Below are 22,484 nucleotides of genomic sequence, written 5' to 3' on the forward strand. Positions count from 1 at the left end.
TTTTTTTTTTAAGATTTTATTTGAGAGTTCGAGCAGGGGGAGGGACAGGTGGAGAGGGAGAAGGACCCCAGGATCATCTCAGCTGAAGGCAGATGCTTAACCAACTGAGCCATCTAGCCTCCCTCAACAAGTGATTTTTTACCTTCTGCTTGTGAGTTCAAGTCCCACTTTGGGCATGGAGCTTACTTAAAACCAATCCCTCCAAACACCTGCTAAATTTACATCCCCATACTTAGCAGGAGGGGGAACTACACTCCCCAGCTGGCAGCTTAGTAGATCTGTGGCTTAATCCTTCCACCCTATCCCAAAACTTCTCCTGAAGACAGAAAGGATGATCTCATTTACACGAGGTTCATTCTTACTCGTGGGGGAATCAGCTTCCAAGTACTGAGGGGACTAGAGGATGGAAGTGGACATCCAAGGAAAACACTGGTGACTTTCCCAACTTCATTCCCCAATCAAAGAGGACAGTTTCTGATTTGCCACTGGCAAGTTTATTACATGATTAAAGTTCAAATAAAAAAATAACAAAATCTTGGCAGGGAAGCTAGAGCGAGTCTGGGAGTGTTGTTTTCCTGTCCTCAGCCTCCCTGGCCAAGCCCAGCTCCGTTAACTCAGTTTGACTCGATCAAATTCCTCATCAAGACTTGCATCTGTGCCCTGGACATCTCTGCTGCTCCCACTGGAGACTGAGTCCTGGGCCCCTGGCACTGGGGCTTTGGTGAGGGCCCCATACACACCCATGGCCTAAGAAGACGGACAGAGAGAGAGCCATGAGGACACATGGCAGAAAGGATAGCCCAACCCACCAATGCCTAAAAACAAAGTGGAACTGAAGCCAATAAGGTTGTTCTTCCTTTTTTCTCTCTCAAGACTTTAAACTTTAGAGTTGATTCTAGAAATCTTATAAACTATCAGGGCAGGGTCACCCTCAGAATACTGGTACATGTATCTGCCCAAAAAAAGGACATCTCAATAACTGAGCTCCCCTATCTCCAAAGGTGGGGTGTGTGTGTGTGTGTCTCATTCTTAGAGATTTATTCTCTACAGAGATTAACAGGAGGTCTAGGCCTCACTCTGAAGGCCTCTATGGTGTGTGCTGATGGTAGTGGTGGGGTCTCAGTTTCTGGCATTAGTGTTCTGTGCTGGATCCTCAGGGCACTCTAACCTGAGCTACCATACTGGTGACATCGCCGGGGTTGGAAGGCAGCAGGATAGTGTTGGAGTCCTTGGCCAGTTTGGAGAACGCACTGACATACTGCTCAGCCACAGTCAGCGAGGCTGCTGCATCTCCATTCTGTGGCCACAGAAGAGATAAAATCACAGATCACAGACTTGGGAGAAGAGTGGGGCAGGGAGTAGGTGGTGGAAGAGGAGTAAAAAGAAGTCAGATCCTGGGAAAGAGGATCAGATCACAATACAAGAGATCATGTAATCTGGCTCAACAGAACCCAAAGACAAGAACTTCTCCCAAGGGCAGATGAGAAAACCTCTTCCACTGTCAATTTCTGTCCCCGACTCCCACCCAGGGGACTCTCACATGTTGTGTCAGAGCTGCAGCCAGGATCCGAATAGCTTCAGCCTTAGCCTTGGCCTTGGCCAAAACTGCACTGGCCTCTCCTGGAAGAAAAATGACAAAGCTTTACTCATGAAGTCAGGGTACCTCAAAACTCCTGTCGCAGCACCAACCCTGCTCCTCCCTCAGTCTCTACCCTCTGCGGACCTGCTGCCTGATTTATTTGTTCAGCCTTTTCCGCCTCGGAGGCCAGGATCTGTGCCTGCTTCTTCCCCTCTGCCACGTTGATGGCTGACTCTCGGGTCCCCTCAGACTCTAGAACTGTAGCCCGTTTCCGCCTCTCTGCCTCCACCTAGAAGCCCCCAACAAGCCCCATCAACAAGAAGCCAAAGTAAACTCTTACACAGACCTGCAATTGTACCCATCAAGTTAGGGAAGGGAGTCCAGGTCCCCATGAGACTGGAGCATCCTGAAGTCCTCTTCCCCATCCTTCCCTGGCCCCCACCTGCATCTGCATGGACTCTTTCACCCGGGGTGGCACATGGATATCCTTGATCTCATAACGGAGGCAGCGAATGCCCCAGCAGTCAGCGGCCTGATTGATGGCATCCACAATGCTAGCATTCAGGGACTCCCGCTCCTGGAGAAAGAGAGGTATAAATTCCATGGCTTCAATCCATTCATCAAGGGTCTAAACTAAGAAGTGCCTCTGACTCCTAGAAAGGACAGAGAGAGAGAGGCATGTGTCTTCCAACACTAACTCTGGCTCAGATGCCCTTACCCGGAAGACTTTGTCCAGAGAGAGTTTGCCGAGCTCTGATCTCATGGTTGTCTGAGCTAGCTGTGTGACAGCATACTCAGGGTCCTCCACACCATAGCTTGCCTGAAAAGAGCATGGATAGTGTAAAAAGCTTGAGTCCAGGATTTCAGTGGGAAAAGCAACTCAAAAGCGGCATAAAACAAGTAGCAGATACCTTGTAAGGGTCCATGATACGTAGATAAAGGACTCCATCAATTTGTAGAGTTACATTGTCTACAGGTACAATAATGGGAGAGAAAAGGAAGAAAATCAGGCCTTCAATTTCCAATCAACTCTTTCTCCTGGGCTGGATCTCCTGCAACCAAATCCTAATGGCCTCAGAGCACCCATGTCACCCTGCATCCCTCACCGAGAGTCACAGCCGACTGCTCAGGCACGTTGATGACAATTTCCTTGAGACTCTGCACATATCGGATCCGGTCTAACACAGGGATGAGGATGTTCAAGCCCTGGGAAGAGGAGTCATGGGGTCCTCAGAAGGATGGGGGTTGCAGGGTTGGGATCCAAGCTAGGCCTGGAGTGGGTATGGACTCGACATATGGAACATTTCAAGTAAAGCAGAAAGATGGGGTGTCAATGGTAGGGAAGCCCAAGAGGATAGGCATACAAGGCTGCACAACTGAATGGAGGGGAGAGTCAAGGGAATGGGAGCCACCAGAGTAGCAGACAGGTGGACCTGAGAGAGTGGATTCGGGAGATACCATGAATGGGGCCTGCAGGATGCCAGAGCAAATAGGAGAAAGCTGTAACATGTGTATGAAGTTCAGCCTGGGGCTTGCAAGGTCTGGCTGAGGGAGTTGGAAGCCAAAGGTGGGGGCAAGCTCAAAGGAGATCCCACCCCATCCGCCCACATCAAAAGGGAATTCAGCATCAGGCTGGCCCTGAGTGGTCAAAAGAGGCAAGAGGCAATTCGGCATCAGGCTGCCCCTGGGTGGGCAGAAGAGATTCTCACAGGCTCCAGGATCCGATGGAATCGGCCCATTCGCTCCACCACCCAAGCCTCCTGCTGCGGCACAAACAGTACCACGGTGTTTCGGGGCAATCCAGAGGAGGTGCGACGCGGAGCACGACCAGAGGCCTGTGTGGAGCCCTAAAGAGAAGACAAGGATTAGCTGAGACCCCCAGCAGGCGGGGCACCCTGCCCCTCTTGGCGCCTATCCAGGGGGCATCTCCCCAAACCGCGACCCTAAAGGGTTCTCAGAGAGGAATTCACGTGGGTACCATGACCTCTGACCCCAGTTCTCTCACCAAACTTAGAATCCCGCTTCTTCCCAGCTAAGCACCCAGGTGATCTCTGGCCCCACCCTTGGTGAAGGTTCCCCTCGCACTCACCCTCAGCAAAAGGGCCCCAGTCCCCCGCGCCGCGCGCGCCAGCATTTCCCACGCCGAAGGACCTCCGGAACCAACGAGACGGGGAGCAGAGAGGACGCTCTAGTAGCCGGGACCGGAGCCTTTCCTCCTGTATTTCCTCTCCCCCAGACGTACTTCCGGCCGTGTGTCCCCCGCCCCCAACCTCAGCCAATCAGCGTTACTTGGCTAAAGTGTGTATCAAGTTGTTTCCCTGGATATGCAGACCTTCTAGCGAAGACCGGAAGCTGAAACTTGTTCTGGTTCCCGTTGATCAAGCCCAAGATCCAGGACATGGTGATCGTAGAAGCTATTTTCCACGTGCAAGTAGCCCAGAAGCACCTCCCACCGAGTTCTTTACCTCCACCCGAGACTCAGTTTACTCCTCCGAGCCTGTAAACGCCCGTCACCATAGCGACCGGGGGATTGGAGCGGACTCTTTGCCCCGGTTACCATAGTGACATTGTCAGGTAGTCCTGCTGTGTTGTACCCAGCCCTCCCACTAGGGACTGACCCCATTCCCGTTGCCATGGTAACCAGGGCCTAACAATGCCTGGTGCTTGAACTGAGATTTCCCCTCCCTCTCTTTTCCCAAGGCACCATAGCTTTTTCTACCTCTTTCTACCTCTTTCCTTTTTTTTTTTTTTTGTTTTCTACCTCTTTCCAATCAGGGTCTATCAGGCCTGGTCCCCTTGCATAAAGTCCAGCACACAGCCCCCTATATTCAGCCTTCTCTGGATCATGTCACTGCACACATCCCTGATGCTCTGGCACATCTTTTAAGAGACTTGCATAATCACTCTCATTTTACATCTCAGGACACTTAAGTTCAGAGGGGCTAAAATCAGTTAACAATAGAACCAGTATAGAAATGCAGGTCCAAAAAAAAAAAAAAAGAAAAGAAAAAAAAGAAAAGAAAAAAGAAATGCAGGTCCACATTCACTGAGTTCAGCTTTTATGGCTTCATCTTTCCCACCACCCCACCTCATTATCTGAAAAGAGCTCCTAAAAATCATTAAGGCCTTGCCTAAGACTTCATAGCCTTAGGCCTCAGGCCTCTTTGGGAGAATAGGCAGTCTGAGCTCCACATAGGCCCTCCATCCCCATTCCCATACTCTCCCCAACAGAAAAAATAGGTTTTGCTCAAGTTTCCAAACAAGAATTTATTCTTTCTTTCTGTTTTTGTTTTTTTTGTTTTTTTTTCTTGAAAAAAAGTACCAGGTACAATTTTTTTCTTTTTTTTTTTTTTTTCTTTTTGTTCAAGTTTCAAGCAATTGCTTGTTTCCCTCAGCCCAGGCCCAGGAATCAGGGCTAAGGCTGGTTTAGAGTCTGGTGTGGGGAATAGGGTAGTTGGGAATCACATGACTGAGTATGAGGGGTGCCCCTCACCCCAGCTGAGGTAGGTGGGTCAGAGTCTGGCCAGGTGAGAGGAGGCACCCCAGTCCTTGGCCCTGACTCTGCCCCCTGAACACCTTCCTCAGTCAGGACCCCAAAGCAAGAAGACACAGGCAGAAGGGGAGGGACAAGTGGAATCTGGAGACCTGGATGAGGGGTAGTTAACCTCTGTGTGTGTGCATGCATGCAAGCTCTTTCTCACACATACTACACAAATGCAAGCTTGTATATGCGCACACGTGTGCACGTGTATACACACACACACAAACACACACACAGAGTTGACTATCAGAGAGGGATCAGAGGGTAGGGGAAGTGAAAGGTACAGGGTAGGACAAGGGAAGCTGAGTCTTTGGCTAGTGACTCAGTCCTTCTGGGATAACCTCTCTGCCCTCAGCTGAGGAAAAACAGTTCTTCCCCAACCCCCACATCAGCTTCTTCAACTCCTGAGCTTGGAGCAGTATCTGAGAGTGGGAATGGAGGAGGGGCGATGCCAATTATCAGGTTTGGGAGGTTACCAAGGCAATCCAATTTGAATAAATTATAAATTAAAAATAAATAAAATAATAAGTGGCCCCTGCCCAGGACAGGGAGGCAACGCTGGCATGACTTGCCTGGGAACTTGGGACAACCTCAGGGTAGCTCTGGTGTCTCCCCACTACCTAAGCTGGCCTGGGAAATCCAAGGGAGTGGGGAGGCACATGGAGTACCCAGAGTAGAGCAGAGTGTGGTAAGGATCAGAAGCTTTAAATACCCAAATAATCAATTTGGGCATGAGCATGGTAAGGGCTTTAATTCAAGCCTGAAGGGTCTTTCGCCACCTTTCCACATATTTGCTCTGTTCAGAATGGAGCAAGATGGGCTGGTACTTGGCCCACATGGGTTCAGGGCACTGACAATCAGGGCAAAGGTGAATAACGTGGATTGTGAGGGGACTCAGTCACTGCCTGCAGTTCATAGGGGAGCCCTGTGTCCAGTTCCAGGCTCCGGCGGGAAAAAAGCAGGCGGATGTCTCCATGCAGGCTTAAGCGGCCTGAACGGGAGCTCCGGAACCTGAGGGAAGACAGGGTGATCAAAGAGAGAATCCAGACAGAGAAGTCAGGAGAGATACTACTCAGGAAAGAGATAACATGGGGAGGGGAAAATCCTTTCCCTGGGCCTTCCCAGCTACCCCTGTCCTCACCTGAGGTGCAGCAAGTAGCAGAGGAGGCGGCAGGTGGGGCTAGCATTTCCCTCCTCACCCACAGGCACCAAAAAGAGGCGATGGCGCAGGAAGGTCATATGGGCAGCAGGCATGTCCGAGAAGTCAAAAGTCACGAGGAACATCTTCACCACAGTCTGGTTGGGGTTAAATAAGGTCTGGGGGCAGGACAGAACAAAGTTGGTAGGGCCTAGTGACTGTTTTCCTCTCTCTACTCCCACTCCCCCTCAGGGAATACTTACCACTTGGATGGTGCCCACCTTGGGCACGCTGTAACCCTTCCTCCCCAGGGGGTTCAGGTCCACGACACCCTAGGAAGGCCATAAAGCCATCAGCTAAGGTGGAGTCTAGGAAACCTTTGAATACTCCTCCATCTCCATCATCTTTCACTCTGGGCCTGGCCCTTGCCCCACACTAGAGTTCTCCCCACCTGGCCCTGAACCCTCTCCTACATGAGAACACCTAAAGAATCCCTCCTGGCACCAACCCCTCATCCTTCTCACAAGCTAACTTAGGGTTGAGGTCAGGTCATACCAGGAAGGGGGCCGGGGCATTTTGCTCAGAAACATCAAAGAAGGTGACAGTGACAGGCAGCGTGACATGCTGGGGGCAGTAGGATCCACTAGCTCCAATCTCTGCTGTGAAGCCCTCAATGTGGCCAGATGGTGCAAAGCGTCCTCGCAGCAATGATTCCTGGGGTGGAGATGGGGAGAGTATTAGGAGACAGGTGCCAGCCATTTTCCTTACTCATCCAATCAACATTCCATCATCTCACTTCCCCCAGTCACAGAATCCAAGGGAAACTACCTCAAAGTTGCCCAGCAGGGTACGGCTGACAGCAGGGGTAGGAACAGGGGAGGCACTGGGGGGGCTCAGCAGGCCTGGCCCCTTCCGGAGGCTTCGAAGGGAGCTCCTGGTAGAGAAGGGGACACACAGTGAGTACATTGGCTTACAGAATTCTGGTATGCTTACTCATGTCCTTGGGCTCACCCTTTGCCACTATCTAGGGCTCCTGCCCTGAGGTCCCCGACCTTGGAATTGGAAAAAGGATTACAGACTTTTGCCCCATTTGCAGGGACAGAGCTGAGGGAAAAGCTAATCACTCACAGCTTCAGGCGACGGGCACCTTTCAGCCTCCGCCCCATGGGACTGCAGTCTGTTGGGTCCTATGGAGAGAAAAGATTACAAAAAGAGATTGGGTGGAGGCCAGGTATATTTGCAAGCAGGAGTTCATTACAAGCTCTCACAGGAACATCCCCCCAGGCCTTCACCTTTTCCCACACACATATCTACTTAAGAATAGACCATCTCCTCTCCTGGCTTACCAGCACAGGCTCCTTAGGCCCAGGCAGCAGATGGCTCCAGAAGGGTGTGGCTTTGGCATCAGAACTGTTGGCAGCAGGAGGGTGGCCCAGGGTTCCCCGGCGCCTCCGAGGGGCTGGCCCCTCATCCTCAGAGCTGACATCCAGGGCTTCTCCAGCAGGAAGCAGCCTTCGCTTGGTGGGGCAGGGGCCTGGAGGTCCAGGGCCAGGGGGTGTGTGCTCGGGACTATGCCCATTGGCAGTGCCAGGGGACTCCCTAGGCCAAGGGCTGCCCCCATTGCCCACCCCAGCCACTGGGCTCTTGCCCCCTATTTGTGCAAGACTGTGCAAATCAGTGTCAAATGTGTGCAGCTGGCCCAGAGGGGCTGGCCCTGGGGACTCCCCCAAGGACCCCTGTCCCCCTGGATCTGGGGAAGCCCAGTCTCTGGTGTGCAAACTATTGCAGGAAGCATTTGATGGGGGACAAGGGGTACTCTGGGCCCCTGAAGTCCAAGGTGAGGTGGAGCTACCTCCCTGTTCCACAACACAGAGGCCATGATGGCAGAAGTGCTGGCTGGTCACACCCAGTCCCAGCCCCAGTCCCTCTGGGCCTAGTAGCCTCACAGGTTCTTCAGGGGGTAGTCCCTCTCTGGCCCCCAGCCCAGGGCCTCTCTTCAGCTCCCTGGGAACCTCGGTGGGTGGGGCTGGTCGTTTCAGGGCCCTATGAGGCTCAGAGGCACCAGCTGGAGGGGAAAAGATGGATACCTGGTAGACCCCGGGGGATGTCGCCCCCCCTGCTGGGCTGTAGCCCATGAGCAGACCACCCTGGAAGGCCCCCTGCCTGACTGCAGGCTGCGAAGGGCCAGCCTCTGGTTCTGAGGATGGAGACGGCTCCGCCTGCACGTGGCGCATGAAGCCCCCCCTTGGGTCAGGGGGGCCCCCCCACACAGCCTTTATGCTGGGCCTGGGCTGGGGGGCCTGGGGACATCTGTGGGAGAGAAGAGAAGAAAAGGCAGTTAGAGGAAGCAATGAGACTTCTCCCTTCCACCTGAGTTTCAGATCTTCCCCCCGGGGAACCCTGGGCCACCCTCCTGCTGCCAAGAAGAGGTGACCTTATGGGGTTCCTGGGGGTAAAGGTGTCCAAATCCCCAGAAAGATTAATGGAATATCAACCCATTAATAATACAGACCAGTCCCAGAACTTCTAATAGAGTTACATGTTTAGCTCAGGTTTCTTACTGGACCTGCTTCCCCTCCCTTTCCCTAGCACTCACCCCGATGAAGAGGCCTTAAGCCTAGCTGTGTGTTCCCTCTTCCTGACTGACGCCTTGCTCTCCTAGCTTGCAGTCTGGTCCATTCCTGCTGCACTGGCAAGGTGACTGCCACCATTCCGTGCAGCTCCTGGGCTCAGCTGGACCCTGAGGAAAGAAGAACAGACATAAGCCAGGATCCCTGGACCCAGTGGTAATTGTGGGCTACTAGAGTATCCTCCTAGGATACTCTTCCCCTATGTGAAAAGCTCTTCAGAAACAGAAGGTGCAGTCTTGGGATCCAGAGCTGGGCTACCTAAGGAGTCAGAGAGAGGTGGGTCTCGGTTCAGTGGAATAAGGATGTAAGAAGTAAGTTGTGCCAGGATGTCCATTTATCAGAGCCACCAGCTGAGGAACTTTGCTCTCAGTGCGAGGGGCGGGGGGTGCATTACCCCAGGATCCAAGAGATCATGCTGCCTGAGACTTGGTCAGGGCAAGAATTCAGCCCTCCTAGTCAAGGCCATGGAGTTGTATAACTCCTTCCCATTTGTCTATCTCCCAAGGGACAGTGCTACCCCAAAGCCCTAAGGACAGAGGTTTTGCAGAAACTCACACCCCTTGAGCACTCCTCAGAGGTACAAACCTCAGGTCAGTTCAAAAGTAGCCCTTTGGACTTAAACTCCTAATTGCCCCCCAGCAGTCTATCCCTTTAACACGAGGCAACAAATCTAATCAAAAACAAGTGGAGGGGGAGTGGAGGAGGCACTGCCAGAAGGCACTTTCCAGGACCTACCCTCCCCCTAGGCACTGCAAACTAGAGATAAGCCAGAGGCAGTCAGACAGCTAGAAGTGACTAGGACTACCTCTCTGTTTTGCCACAACATGTTCAACACACAAAACCCCCAAACTGTTTTTCTGCCAGAGTACAAGATGGTCTTTACTGACTAGTTCACCTCCAGGAACCCATACTGGGTGAGGGGAATGTCAAATTGAAGGCCATTTTCCTTTAAGGGAGGAAATACTGCCTCCAACATCAAGCTTCTCCTTTGGGCAGTAGCCTGTACTGCCTGCCATCTACAATGTCTTTTTCCCCTTCAAAGAATGTCCTCTGCATGCCTACCTAAGCCCTGTCCTTCCTCCTTGACTAAGCCAAATGCCATTCCCTCCAGGAACCCTACTCTGGCCACCCTAAACCATAAATCTCTCTCTCTCTCCTCTGAGATTCCACCTAAGGCAGTATCACTATCTACTGTAACCCAGTGACAATTTTGCTTGCTCTTATAGGAAAAAAATCTCCTAGACAGGAGTGCCTGGGTAGCCCAGTCAGTTAAGCGTCTGACTCTTGTTTTTGGCTCAGGTCGTGATCTCAGCATCATGAGATGGAGCCCTGTGTTGGGCTCTGTGCTCAGCTCAGAATCTGCTTAAGATTCTCTCTCCCTCTGCCCTTCCTGCTTGTGCTTTCTCTATCTCTGAAATAAATAAGTAAATCTTTAAAAAAAAAAAAAAAAAAGGGAAAAGAAATCTCCTACACAGACCATGGGGTTCTTAAGGATAGGTCTGTGGTCCATTCCTCCACCAAACTCCAGGTATAGGGATTAAGCACATAGCAGGGCTCAAAAAGGTAGAATGGAAGTCCCAGAGAGCTCAGCATCAGTCCTGGCAATGCAGAGAAAAACTCCCAGAATGAGAGAAGCAGAGAGATTACTTGTATAGAGAGAATTGGCAACAACAGAGGTGGAAGTAGGGGGCACGGAGAAAGTTAGAGTAGCACCTGGGAGGCTCTCCTATACCAAGTTCCCATCATTGCACCCCACACTACCCTATTTCACCAAGTTCTCATTAGAAGTGAGACCCCTAAGAAAATTCTGGTTCCCTCAGGTGGGTGGGGTGTCTGGAAAGGGCAGAACTCCAATGACAGCATTGTCAGAGATACAACCTGTATTCATCTCTACCCCTCCTTTCCTCTACCCAAGCCATACAGATTCAGAAAGGGCCTTTTCCTTAGCACTCCACCCCCTGGTCATCCAAGTTGCCCTCTTGAGCCCTTGCCCTGGGGAAGCCAGGTGATGATATGATGCCTCTTGACCCTAGCATGCCTGGCATCTGTTCATTACCCCGCGGCCCTCTCAGTTCCTGCCTTGTCAATTGGAAGCTCTAAGACTCACTTCCCTGCTACCCAGTCTGTCTGGCTCTAGACCATGGCTTCAAGCTGACTCACGGGGCAGGACTGTGGAGAAGGGGGGGCAGGGTAAGCTAAACCTCATTCCCTGTGCAGGGGATGGGCAGCAGCTGGCGTCAAACAGCTGTGCCAGGCTGTGGCTGGCAAGGACTACAGTTCCCAAAATGCCCAGGGAGCAAGGCCAGCAAAAACAACAAGTCCCAGAATACCATGGGTTCTGTACCTCAGACACCTGCTAGGCCTGGGAGGTGGGGTAGGTGGGTGTTGGTATAAGTACAAGCTTCCAGGTTCACTCTCCCCTTCCTTTCAGTATTAAAGATACCATTTCTACACTGATCAAGGAGGGTGACAGGAAGGAGAATTCCTCTCCATGTGCTTTCCACCCTCATCCTGTTCAGAGAGAACTGCCAGCTGCTCCGCAGTTTGTCCCTAAACATGTCCACACAAGCTAGGGGGGCTACTCCATTGGACCAACACTGTGGGTAGGAAGGTCAAACTCTGCACTCTCACCAACCCCTTGACCGCTGGCCTAAAACCCTCTATCCTCAATGGAGAGAGAGCAGATGTCAGCACCTTCTCCAAACTGAGCCAGGCAGACTCACCCCTTCCCCTGGACTCCTGGTTCTGGACGATTCCCCCACCCCCTACTTAGTCTCCCAGGTCCATTCTCACCCCTCACCTCCCCAGAGCCTGGGACAGGCCCCATTCCCTCCTGGAGCTTCGGAGATTTGCTCTTTCCCCCTAGCACACTCACCCCGCTCTTAAATTGGCTCCGCCGCGGCGGCCGCTGCTCCGGGCCCTTCCGTCCCGTCCCGGTCCCTCCCCTCGAATCTCGGGTCCTCCCCACCACGGGCCCCCAACCCAGACAAAGGGTGGCTCAGACAGAGCCCTGCTTTGCTAGGCTGTTCTCTGTTCAGCTTCGTGTGCAACACTAGCGGGCTCTGGAGCCCGCAGCCCCCCAGCCACTGCCGCACCCCTCCCCGCGACTGTCCCTCCCCGTGGCCGCCCCGGCTCCGCGCTGCCGACTCCGCTGCCCCTCTGACTCACAGGCCATTTCCTACCAGCTGATGGGGCCGCCCGCCCCGCCCAATGCCCCTACACCCCCGCCGCGGCGCCCGCGGCCGCCACGCCCCCCTAAGACCACACCCTCCGTGGGCGGCGGTCATGCTGATTGGCCCCTAGGAGTCCAGCCTCTCCACGACCTCAAGTGTGAGGCACGCCCCTTCCAAGAGACGCAGGCCCATTGGTCCACAAGGGGGCAGGCCTACCCGGGGATGACCCCGCCCATCTTCTTAACCCCTCATCTGCCGGAATCCCAAGGAGCTCCCAGCCCTGCCTTTTAACCCTTTCAAAGGCGTAGGCCTCCCGCTTCTCATCTCCGCCCTTCCTCTTCCGACGGTGTTTAATAGGACGCCCTAGGGCTTTCATAGACACAATTCCGACAATCTCCAAAGTCAGCCTGCTCTTCCCACACCAAACCCCAAATATCCCCACTCCCATTTCTCTCTCCTTTCCTTGCAGACCAGAGTTTCAGAGACCAGAGGACTGTTGAAGTCTAGAAAGCTTCCTTCATACCACAGCAGGTGAAATAGTCCAGAAGTGGGATCTTATCTCCTTCCATTGAGAAACATATTCTTCCTTTTCTTCCTCTATATTGATGTTCTTTTGTCTTCAATAGAGGGGCCCCAAAGGACTCCTGAGATAGGGAGATATTTTAGTTCAGGGACCTAAACATCTTTTGTGTCTCAGAACTACCATTCTGAGATCAGGCTGCTTCATCCCTTCTACCAGTACTCTCTCTTCATATGAGACCAAGGATCCAGGGGAAGTGGGATACAAAGGCTTCTACCATTAGTGGGGGAGATGTGCCCAACTCTTGCGAGGGAGCTCACTCCCATGACTCACAGCTCCCTCGAAACTCTCCACCCTCCCCCTGAGTCACTGTGCTCCAGGCTCAGGCCAGAACCAGCCAAATTAAGTGGCAGCAGAATCAGTGATCCTAATTATTGTCCTCCTATTCTTTAAACGACCAGGTTGGAAACTTCTGCAAGGATGAGGCATTAAAAGACACTTTTTTAGAGGGGCTGCTTTAGGGGCAAGCTAAGAAAAATAGGTATCCCTAATCAGCTTCTAAACTTAGGAAGCTTTTTCTGTCAGTCATCCCCAGAAGCAAGCAAATACCAGAGTCAAAAGAGAGAAGACTGAGGGCACCAGGCTGGCTTAGTCAGTGGAGGGTGCAACTCTTGATCTTGGGGTTGTGAGTTCAAACCCCAGGTTGGGTGTAGGGATTACTTAAAAATAAAATTTTGAAACAGCAACAACAGCCACCACCACAACAACAAAAAAACAAAGAGGGACAACTCAAAATGATGCCTGGAGAACTGGCATTAGCCAGGGTTAGGCTCCCTGGTTGTGTCTCCAGAAGAGGGGGAGTTCCATTTTTCCATAGTTCAGAGCCTACAGAAGAAGGCCCAAGGTCCTTGTTTCTACCTTGCCTTTGCTGTAGGCCCCAAGGGCCCTTATGTTATCAGTGGACAGTAAAGAAAAGGTTCCCTTCCCCGTACTTCCTCCTTGTACCCTAGACTTAGGAAGATAAGTAAGTAACCCTTCCCCTAGGCTCCCTTCTCCTCACCTTAGACCAGGAGAAAAACCCTGAAAAAGAACCCAGTTGCCCTGGATTGACTTCTTCATTGGTTCCCTGAGGCAAAAGAATAGGATTCAGGAAATTTTCAAAATCCTGAACAAAATTGCAGAGTACCAAAATAAGAACCTACTTCCCTTAGTAAAAGCTTACTGGGAAGACAAATAGACACAGAGTACTATTGGAAATTAATAGTCCTTTGGTGACACCACAGAACAGGCAGTAAGTTCTGTTTTACTGCCATTAATATAGGCCCAGGCCTCAGTTACTTGCAAAGGTCAGAGGGGCAATAGTTCAGTGGGAAGGATCAAAGATGTTCTAGGCCACCGTGTACCCTTGGAAAGCAGCATAGTACAGTCAAGAGCCTTACTTAGCTGCTCCAAACTCTTAACCCAGCTTTATTTTTTTTTCATAGCAGTTATCACCACTTGGCCTCTCTCTGCCTCTGTCTCTCTCTCTGTCATCATAAACATACACACTTCTTTCTCCTCCTATTAAAATGGAAGCTCTATGAGAGCAGCAGTGTTGTTTTGTTCATGGTGGTATTCCATGCCTGGCACATAATAGGTGCTCAATAAACACTGGCTGAAAGAAATGATGAGCCCTGGGCTGAGTGAACAGCATTCGGAAGACCTGGGTCCTAATTCCTGCTCTTTCACTGTGAGACTTAGAGAAAGTCAGAGTTCCTTTGGCTGTAAATTTTCAACTCTGTAAGATGAGGTGTTGTATTAGATGATGGCCACTGAGGGCCTCTGCAACTCTGGCCTTATATTGCTATGATTCTAATGGCTATTGTTCACTCAAATCCATTTTCAGAGGATGGACCCAAATGTCTGAATGCCCTCCTGCTTGTATTGAAGCAGAGAGGCAATATACTCAGCCTCAGCACAGCAAACTGATGCCCTTTCTCCTCACGCCCCACCCACTCACACAAATGCCTCAATCCTGAGGAAGCTGGAGTGTTTGCCCTAGGCCCGCCTCTCTGAGAGACAGTCTGGGAAGCTGTGTTGCCATAGCAATCAGCTCCTCCTCAAAAGGCTTCAGCCTGCCCTCCCTTACCCCACCCTACCCCACGGCTTTGTCTGGCTTCAGTACCCCCTCCCTCCCCAGCCAGTCACAGCTAGAAGGAGGTTGGCTAGGGGCCCCTTTCAGTAACACTGTCACACTCATCCAGCCACTGTGTGGAAGGCAGGCCTTTTCCACCCTCTCCTAGCCAGCCCAGGGGCAAACAGAACTTTGGCACTACATCAAGGCCCCTCAGGGAACCCAAGGAACTCCCTAGAGGACTAGGCCCTAGTCTCGGATTCTGACCATCAGTTTCCAAGCCAGGAATGTGGGGAGCCATTCTCTCTTCCTCTTCCAGCTGAGGCTGGAACCTCCTATCCTTTCTGGAGTTCAGCCTGCCATAGTAGCCCATGTCTCAAAACATACATCAAAGACTCAGTAATTTTCACCCTTCCCACAGAAGCCCATTTTTTAGGGTCCTAGGGTTCCCCATCCAAGAGAATGAAAAGGGTAGGGAAAATAAGTTTATGCCAAGTGGCAAAAAAGTAGCAGTCACTTGTGGGGGCTGTTAGGAGAGATCTTGGTAGTAGTGGGTGAGGTCTGGGCCTTACTGCTGGTAACTAGGGTCTGTGGCCATTGAGCACAAAGTTCCGGGCAGGGCACAGGCAGGGCACAGCTCCTAGACGGGCAAGTCCCAGGCCAGGCCCCAGGGCGAGGAAGGAAGTGGGAAATGAGCACACCCAGAGTATAGGGCAGGGCAAAGTGGGGGAGGGGAAAGACAGGGACCAAGGCTGGCTTCTGGGAGGAACAGGAACTAGAGTGGGGGTTAACAGGAACACCAGCTGGGGGAAGAAACTCTAGTCTCAGCCAGACATATCCAAAGCCGACTGAGGGGATAGTCACAGAAGACCTAGTAGCAAGTGGGGCCTGGATCCTCCCTCAGAGTCCTCAAGCCTGAAGGTGAAATTAGGTGCCAAAGAGCCAGGAGCACTACGGACTGGCTTTACTCCACCAATTCCATCATGCCATTTCTAGAACACAGAACACAAGCCCCTCCCTGGAGTCTCTACAAAGCCCCAAGACTTTCTCAAAGGACTAGGGTTCTTCCGCCCTCAATTGGGGCCTACAACCCCTTTCCCTCACACAGTGCCCCAAACCCCATCCTTTCTTTCTGTACATAATCCTTGTGTCCCTCCGTCTCTCCCACACTCTGGACCACCAACTCTTCTCCATCATACAGCACCTGCTTCCCCCCAAGCAACTTCAGATCCCCTCCCCCTCAAGTATAGCCAGCCTCCAACCCTCCACGTCAGACAGCGACCTCGCCCCCTCACACTGTACCTCCAACCTCTGCAAAGCACTCCTGTGTCTCCCCCACAAGAGCCCCTGGAGAATGCACCTGCTTACCCACACGCTTGAGCCCCCAAGACCTCCTCCAACTCTGTGTCTTCCTCCCCACCCCCAGCAATCCTCAGATTCTCTCCTTCTCTAACGTGCCCCCACCTTCTTGTTTGCCCAAGCGCACCCCCATCCTTGTCCCTCTTCCACGCGCACCCCACCCCACACCTGTAGTTCCGTGAGTCCCGTTGCACCTGAGGAGGTAGTGGGTTGGGGCAGTTACAGAGAGGCCCTAGCAGCAGCCTCGGCCTGCAAACCTCACCCCTTCTGTCCGAGCGCCGCCCCCGCAACGCCCAGGCCCACCCCCTCCCTTGTCCCACCTCCCACCTTCTCGGGGTTCGTCCCCCTTCCTAGTTTCTTTAATGCCTCTGGCTCCTCCCCTGTGACACAGGCCCCGCCCCCATGGCTCCGCCCCTTCTCGTCTTCTCTGCGTCCCCCCAGGAACATCCGCTTGTCCCTAGCCCCTTCCCTGATCCCCGCCCCCTTCTGGTCTCTCCGCCTTTCGCTAGGACCCGCCCCTCGGATTCCAGCCTGGCAGATCCCAGGACCTGGCCCTCTTCCACCGCGAGCCAGGGTCGGGCTCAGAGACTCACCCACCCCCGCCCCTTCTCCCGCTCGCCTCACCCGGGCGCCTGTGCTCCAGCCCGGATCCGCTGGCTCTGATTGGCGGCTGCGGCCCCAATGGATGGCGGAGGAGACAAAGTGATGGCTGCAGGTCGCCTGAGGTCCCACCCCGGCCACGTGCGGCTTCTGTGATGACAGGTCTAGAGGGCGGGGCCTTGGTCCGCCGGGTGCGGGCCTAGGCTGACCGGATCGGGCTTGGGGTGAGGGAGACCGAGCTGGCATCAAAGTGCTAGCCTGAGGGCACCGAGCCTGACTGGGGCTCTCCCGGGCTTTCCGGCTAGTGTGAGCTGCCTGCGGAACTCGAGCCTTTCTATGGAAACGTCTGGGTTAGCGCATGCATTTGCCCTAATGGGGGAGGGCTGTGGGGTTTGCAAGGTAGTGCGAGGACTCGCAGGGGTCTGTGAAGATGCGACAATCTGGTTGTTAGGGTCTCAAGTCTGTGAGGTCGAGCAAATGTCTGCAGCCTACGCTGTGCAGGAGAATCTGAGTTCTGGGAGATGGGCAATGACAGCCAGATCTCTACCTTTGGAAGGTGGGTCAGTAAGGAATTCTGTGAATTTTAGGAGCGTACGTGTTAATACAGAGGTAGAAGAGCCTGCAATCGCCGAAGAGAAGTAGGGCCTTTGCTTTGTACAAATGTCAAGTGAACTCTGTGACAGTTACAAATGTTCTGTAATTTAATTAGCGCTTGAGTCTTCTCTCCGATTTACACTCGCCGCACGATTTCCCGAGATACCGCAGGGAAAGTCAGCGCTCACCAGCTACCTGTAGATGGCAGCACAGGACCCTTGCAGAACTGAAGGGCTTTGAGTCCAGGGTCTATCGGGCCTCTCCGTGGAGCTGGTGATATAGATTGTGGATCAAACCTGATAAAGTTCTCTGAAAGTCTCAGATTCTTTAGGTTTCTGGGACTTTTTTTTTTTCGGTAAGTAGTTAACTTAAGCTGGTTTACTGAACACCAGTGATATTCAAAGAAAAAAAAAGTTTTTCTCTATCCTCAAGGAACTTGTTTAAGTTGTCAGACAAATAGCTTGATAATCCTACAAAGAGTAAAGGTGGAAGGGTTTGGAGTAGTGGAAAAAGCATAGGCCTCTGAACTTTGGGTGTTGGATATTTACTAGCTGTATGAATTTGGCTAAATTACTTGACTTTAAATGATACATATCATTAACTAAAGTCCATACCTTGCTGATATTTCCTTAGTTTTTCCTTACGCCATTTTTCTGTTCCAGCATCCCATCCAGGATAGCACATTGCATTTAGTTGTCATGTCTCCTTAAACTTGTCTTGGCTGTAACATTTTTTCAGATTTCCTTGTTTTCAATGGCATTGATGGTTTTACCATAGGATGTTTTACAGAATATCTTTCAGTAGGATTTGGCTGATTGATTAGACTGGGGTTATGGGTTTTGGGAAGGAAGACTCATGAGTTAAAGTGCCAGCTTCTTTCTTTCTTTTCTTTCTTTCTGTATCTCTTTCGTTCCTTTAAAAATATTTTATTTATTTATTTCAGAGAGAGTGAACAAGTGAGAGAGAACATGAGCTGGGAGGACAGAGGGAGAAGGAGAAGCAGATTCCCTGCTGAGCAGGGAGCTGTTGGGTCACAGGGCTGGATCCTGGAACTTGGATCCTGGCGTTCCAGGATCATGACCTGAGGCGATAGTAGGCCCTTAACCAACTGAGCCACCCAGGTGCTCAAAGTGCCAGTTTTATCACATCATATCAACCTATGTGTGTGTGTATGTAGTATATTTATATATACAATATTGGTATTGGTATTCATATTAATATGAATAATATTCATATTACAATGGCTCTTAAACATTCTCTGAGTATTCTCCAAGATTTAAAAAAATGTCTTTATGAGGGGCTCAGTTGGTAGAGCATATTAACTGGATGGCTCAGTTGATAGAGCATATTAACTCTTGATCTCAGGGTCAGGAGTTCAAGCCCAATGTTGGGTATAAAGCTCATATAAAAAATAAAATTAAATTAAAGGAAATAAATAAAAAAATTCTTTATGAAATATGTTAGGCATAGAGAAAGTTATAAAGAATACTATAACAAACACCCACATTCTTTTCACACAGCTTTATCAAATATTAATATTTTACCACATTTGCTTTAAATTCTCAAGAAAATTAATATTTCAGATAAGTTGAGCTTTTATATACTCCTTCCTAATCTCATTCCATTCTCTTCTTTGCTCCTCATCTTCTCTTTCCAGCAGTAACCACTATTCCAAATTGGTATTTATTTTTCCTCTACATTAAAAAAAATAAATTTATTGACTGATGTACATGTATTTTTATTGGATATATACTTAGAAGTACTGAGTAATAGGGCATGTATATGTTCAGCTTCAATAGATACTGCCAAAATTTTTTCCAAAGAGATTGTAGCAACAGTTCACGGTGCTACAATATATGTGAAGTATAGTTTCTCTACTTTCTTGCTAACTCTTGAGGTTGTCAGTCTTCTTAATTTCAGCTATTCTAGTGTATATGCAGAAGTATCTCACTGTGGCCTTAGTTTGCATTTCCTTGATATCTAGTAAATTTGGGCACCTTTCCATATGCCTACTGATTACCATTCGTGATTTGCCTGGTCAAGTCCTTGGCCCATTTTTCTTTTTTCTTTTTTTAAAGATTTTATTTATTTATTCATGAGAGACACAGAGAGAGAGAGAGGCAGAGACACAGGCCGAGGGAGAAGCAGGCTCCATGCAGGGAGCCCCACGCGGGGCTCAATCCCAGGTCTCCAGGATCACGCCCTGGGTGGAAGGCAGGCACTAAACCGCTGAGCCACCCAGGGATTCCCTTGGCCCATTTTTATATTTGGTTGTCTGTCTTTTTTCTATTTGTAAGAGCTCCTTGTATATTCTGTATATGATTATTTTGTTAGAGAAATCTATTGCAAATAACTTTTCCCATTCTGTAGCTTTCTTTATTTTCTAAGTAGTGTTTTTCAATGAACAGAAGTTCTTAACTTTATTTTTAAAAATTATTTATTTATTTGAGAAAGAGAGAGAGAGAGCACAAGCAGGGGGGAAGGTCAGAGGAAGAGGGAGAAACAGACATCCTGCTGAGCAGGGAGCCTGATGTGGGGCTTGATCCCAGGACCCTGAGATCATGACCTGAGGGGAAGCCAGATGCTTAACCAACTAAGTCACCTAGGTGGTCTGAGAAGTTCTTAACTTTAATATAGTCCAATTTATTTCATTGTTTGTGGATAATGACTTTATTTTATACCTATTTAAGAAGTCTTTGCCTATCCCAAGTTAATGAATATATTCTCTTATGTCATTGTCTAGAACCTTTATTATTTTACCTTTTATAACTCATCTACAATAGATTTTGTGTATGGTGTGAGGTAGGAGTCAAGATTCATTTTTTTCCCCATATGGTTATGGAACTGATCCAACACTTTTTGTTAAAAAACATCATCAAAGTACAACTTTCAAAAAGTTAAAAGCAAGATTCTAATAAGGATATGGAATGAGGGATACCTGGGTGGCTCAGCGGTTGAGTGACTGCCTGCGGTCCAGGGCGTGATCCTGGGGTCTGGGATCGAATCTCCAGCAAAGAGCCTGCTTCTCCCTCTGCCTATGTCTCTCATGAATAAATAAATAAAATCTTAAAAAAAAAATTATATGGAATGAATGCATGACAAATTCATTTAACTCATTACTGAAGGAATAAGGAAGATGATAAAGCATGTTTGAGGGATCCCTGGGTGGCGCAGCGGTTTGGCGCCTGCCTTTGGCCCAGGGCGCGATCCTGGAGACCCGGGATCGAATCCCACGTCGGGCTCCCGGTGCATGGAGCCTGCTTCTCCCTCTGCCTGTGTCTCTGCCTCATTCTCTCTCTTTCTCTGTGACTATCACAAATAAATAAAAATTAAAAAAAAAAAAAGCATGTTTGATGAGCGTTCAAGGAAATTTTTTTTAATTTAATTTAATTCTTTTATTGGAGTTCAATTTGCCAACATATAGCATAACACCCAGTGCTCATCCCATCAAGTGCCCCCCTCAGTGCCGGTCACCCAGTCACTCCCACCCCCCGCCCACCTCCCTTTCCACCACCCCTTGTTCGTTTCCCAGAGTAAGGAGTCTCTCACGTTCTGTCTCCCTCTCTGATATTTCCCACTCATTTTTTCTCCTTTCCCCTTTATTCCCTTTCACTATTTTTTATATTCCCCAAATGAATGAGACCATATAATGTTTGTCCTTCTCCGATTGACTTACTTCACTCAGCATAATACCCTCCAGTTCCATCCACGTTGAAGGAAATGGTGGGTATTTGTCATTTCTAATGGCTGAGTAATATTCCATTGTATACATAAACCACATCTTCTTTATCCATTCATCTTTCAATGGACACCAAGGCTCCTAAGGAAATTAGGTATTGTATTAGAGTTATGGTGGGGGGGGGCAATATGTTTATATGTATGCATATATATGCACATATATATACATAACCATACACATATGTGCATATATATGCATACACACATACATAGAGATGGAGAGATTTTATTATAAGGAATTAGCTTACAGGATTATGGAGGCTAACAAGTCCCAAGATCTTTAAGGCTGGCAAACTAGAGACCTAGAAGTGGTGATGGTATAGTTCCAGTCCCAATCCAAAGGCCTGATAAAAAGCTGACAGTATGATTGTAGTCTGAAAGCCAGCAGGTTGAAGACCCAGGAAGAGCTGATGTTTGACTCTAAAGGCAAGATAAAGGACCAATGTCCCAATTGAAACAACTGGCCGGTCAGAGAGAAATGTTTTCTCTCTCTGTTTTTTAGAGATTTTTAAGTAATTTCTATAGCCAACATAGAGCTCAAACCCATAGCCCTGAGATCAAGTCACATACCTTACAAATTGAGCCAACCGAGCACCTGGAGAAATTTTCTCTGACTCAGCCTTTATATTGTAGTGAGGCTTCAGCTGATTGGATGAAGCCCACCCACCTAGGAAGAGCAATCTGGTTTACTCAGTCTATTCAAATGTTTTTTTTTTTTTTAATTTTTTATTTATTTATGATAGTCATAGAGAGAGAGAGAGAGAGAGGCAGAGACACAGGCAGAGGGAGAAGCAGGCTCCATCACCGGGAGCCCGATGTGGGATTCGATCCCGGGTCTCCAGGATCGCTCCCTGGGCCAAAGGCAGGCGCCAAACTGCTGCGCCACCCAGGGATCCCAGTCTATTCAAATGTTAATCTCATCCAGAAACATCCACCCAGAATAATGTTTGACCAAATATTTGGGCACTTTGTGGCCTAGTCAAGTTAACACAAAAAATTAACCATCACAAGTATTTATAGGCATTTGAAAAAGGTATGTTAGATAAAAGTTAGTTAAAACTGGTTAATGTCTGCAGGATAATAACACCATAACCTTTCCTTTTCTTTTAAGATTTATTTATTTATTTTAGAAAAAGAGTGCACATGAGCAAGAGTTGGGGGGGGCAGGGAGAGAGAGGAAGAGAGAAGGGGAGAGAGATTCCTCACTGAGCATAGAGCCTGACATGGGGCTCAATTTCAGCACTCTGAGATCATGACCTGAGCCAAAATCAAGACTCAGACACTTAACTGACTGAGCCACCCAGGCACCCCCACCTTTTTAAAAAAATAATTAATTTATTTATTTCAGTAATCTCTACATCTAACATAGGGCTCAAACTCACAACCAACCCCACAGTCAAGAGTTGCATGCTCTTCTGACTGAGCCAGCCAGGTTCCCAATAACCTTTTCCACTCATCCGAAATCCTTTGCATCATTACCAAACAAAAATCTGTAAGTT

General features: G+C 49.7%; 2 protein-coding genes across 7 annotated transcripts; both read right to left on the bottom strand.

Moving 5' to 3' along the window:
• Positions 1–471: 471 nt before the first annotated feature.
• STOML2 (stomatin like 2) lies at positions 472–3,826 on the bottom strand. Of its 2 annotated transcripts, XM_077912451.1 has the most exons (10): positions 3,669–3,826; positions 3,289–3,426; positions 2,686–2,785; positions 2,491–2,549; positions 2,298–2,399; positions 2,022–2,156; positions 1,724–1,868; positions 1,541–1,620; positions 1,169–1,297; positions 472–747 (listed from the first exon to the last, which is right to left on the bottom strand). In XM_077912451.1, exons 1-10 carry the CDS (start codon positions 3,711–3,713, stop codon positions 610–612), a joined length of 1,071 nt encoding a protein of 356 aa, XP_077768577.1. In that variant the 5' UTR covers positions 3,714–3,826; the 3' UTR covers positions 472–609. The 2 variants fall into 2 exon arrangements, with proteins under 2 accessions (XP_077768577.1, XP_077768578.1); XM_077912452.1 differs by lacking the exon at positions 1,169–1,297.
• Positions 3,827–4,820: 994 nt separating this feature from the next.
• Positions 4,821–16,828, bottom strand: ATOSB (atos homolog B). 5 transcript variants are annotated; one of them, XM_077912446.1, is made up of 9 exons: positions 16,678–16,828; positions 8,855–8,998; positions 7,605–8,568; positions 7,387–7,445; positions 7,087–7,192; positions 6,814–6,972; positions 6,522–6,590; positions 6,262–6,437; positions 4,821–6,131 (listed from the first exon to the last, which is right to left on the bottom strand). In XM_077912446.1, the coding sequence occupies exons 3-9, from the start codon at positions 8,490–8,492 to the stop codon at positions 5,978–5,980; spliced, it is 1,611 nt and encodes a 536-aa protein (XP_077768572.1). In that variant the 5' UTR covers positions 8,493–8,568; positions 8,855–8,998; positions 16,678–16,828; the 3' UTR covers positions 4,821–5,977. The 5 variants fall into 5 exon arrangements, with proteins under 5 accessions (XP_077768572.1, XP_077768575.1, XP_077768570.1 ...); XM_077912449.1 differs by lacking the exon at positions 16,678–16,828 and adding an exon at positions 16,381–16,404; XM_077912444.1 differs by lacking the exon at positions 16,678–16,828 and adding an exon at positions 16,222–16,365.
• Positions 16,829–22,484: the final 5,656 nt, after the last annotated feature.

This window comes from Canis aureus, chromosome 10, assembly GCF_053574225.1.
Source record: "Canis aureus isolate CA01 chromosome 10, VMU_Caureus_v.1.0, whole genome shotgun sequence".
Lineage (NCBI taxonomy): Eukaryota > Metazoa > Chordata > Mammalia > Carnivora > Canidae > Canis > Canis aureus.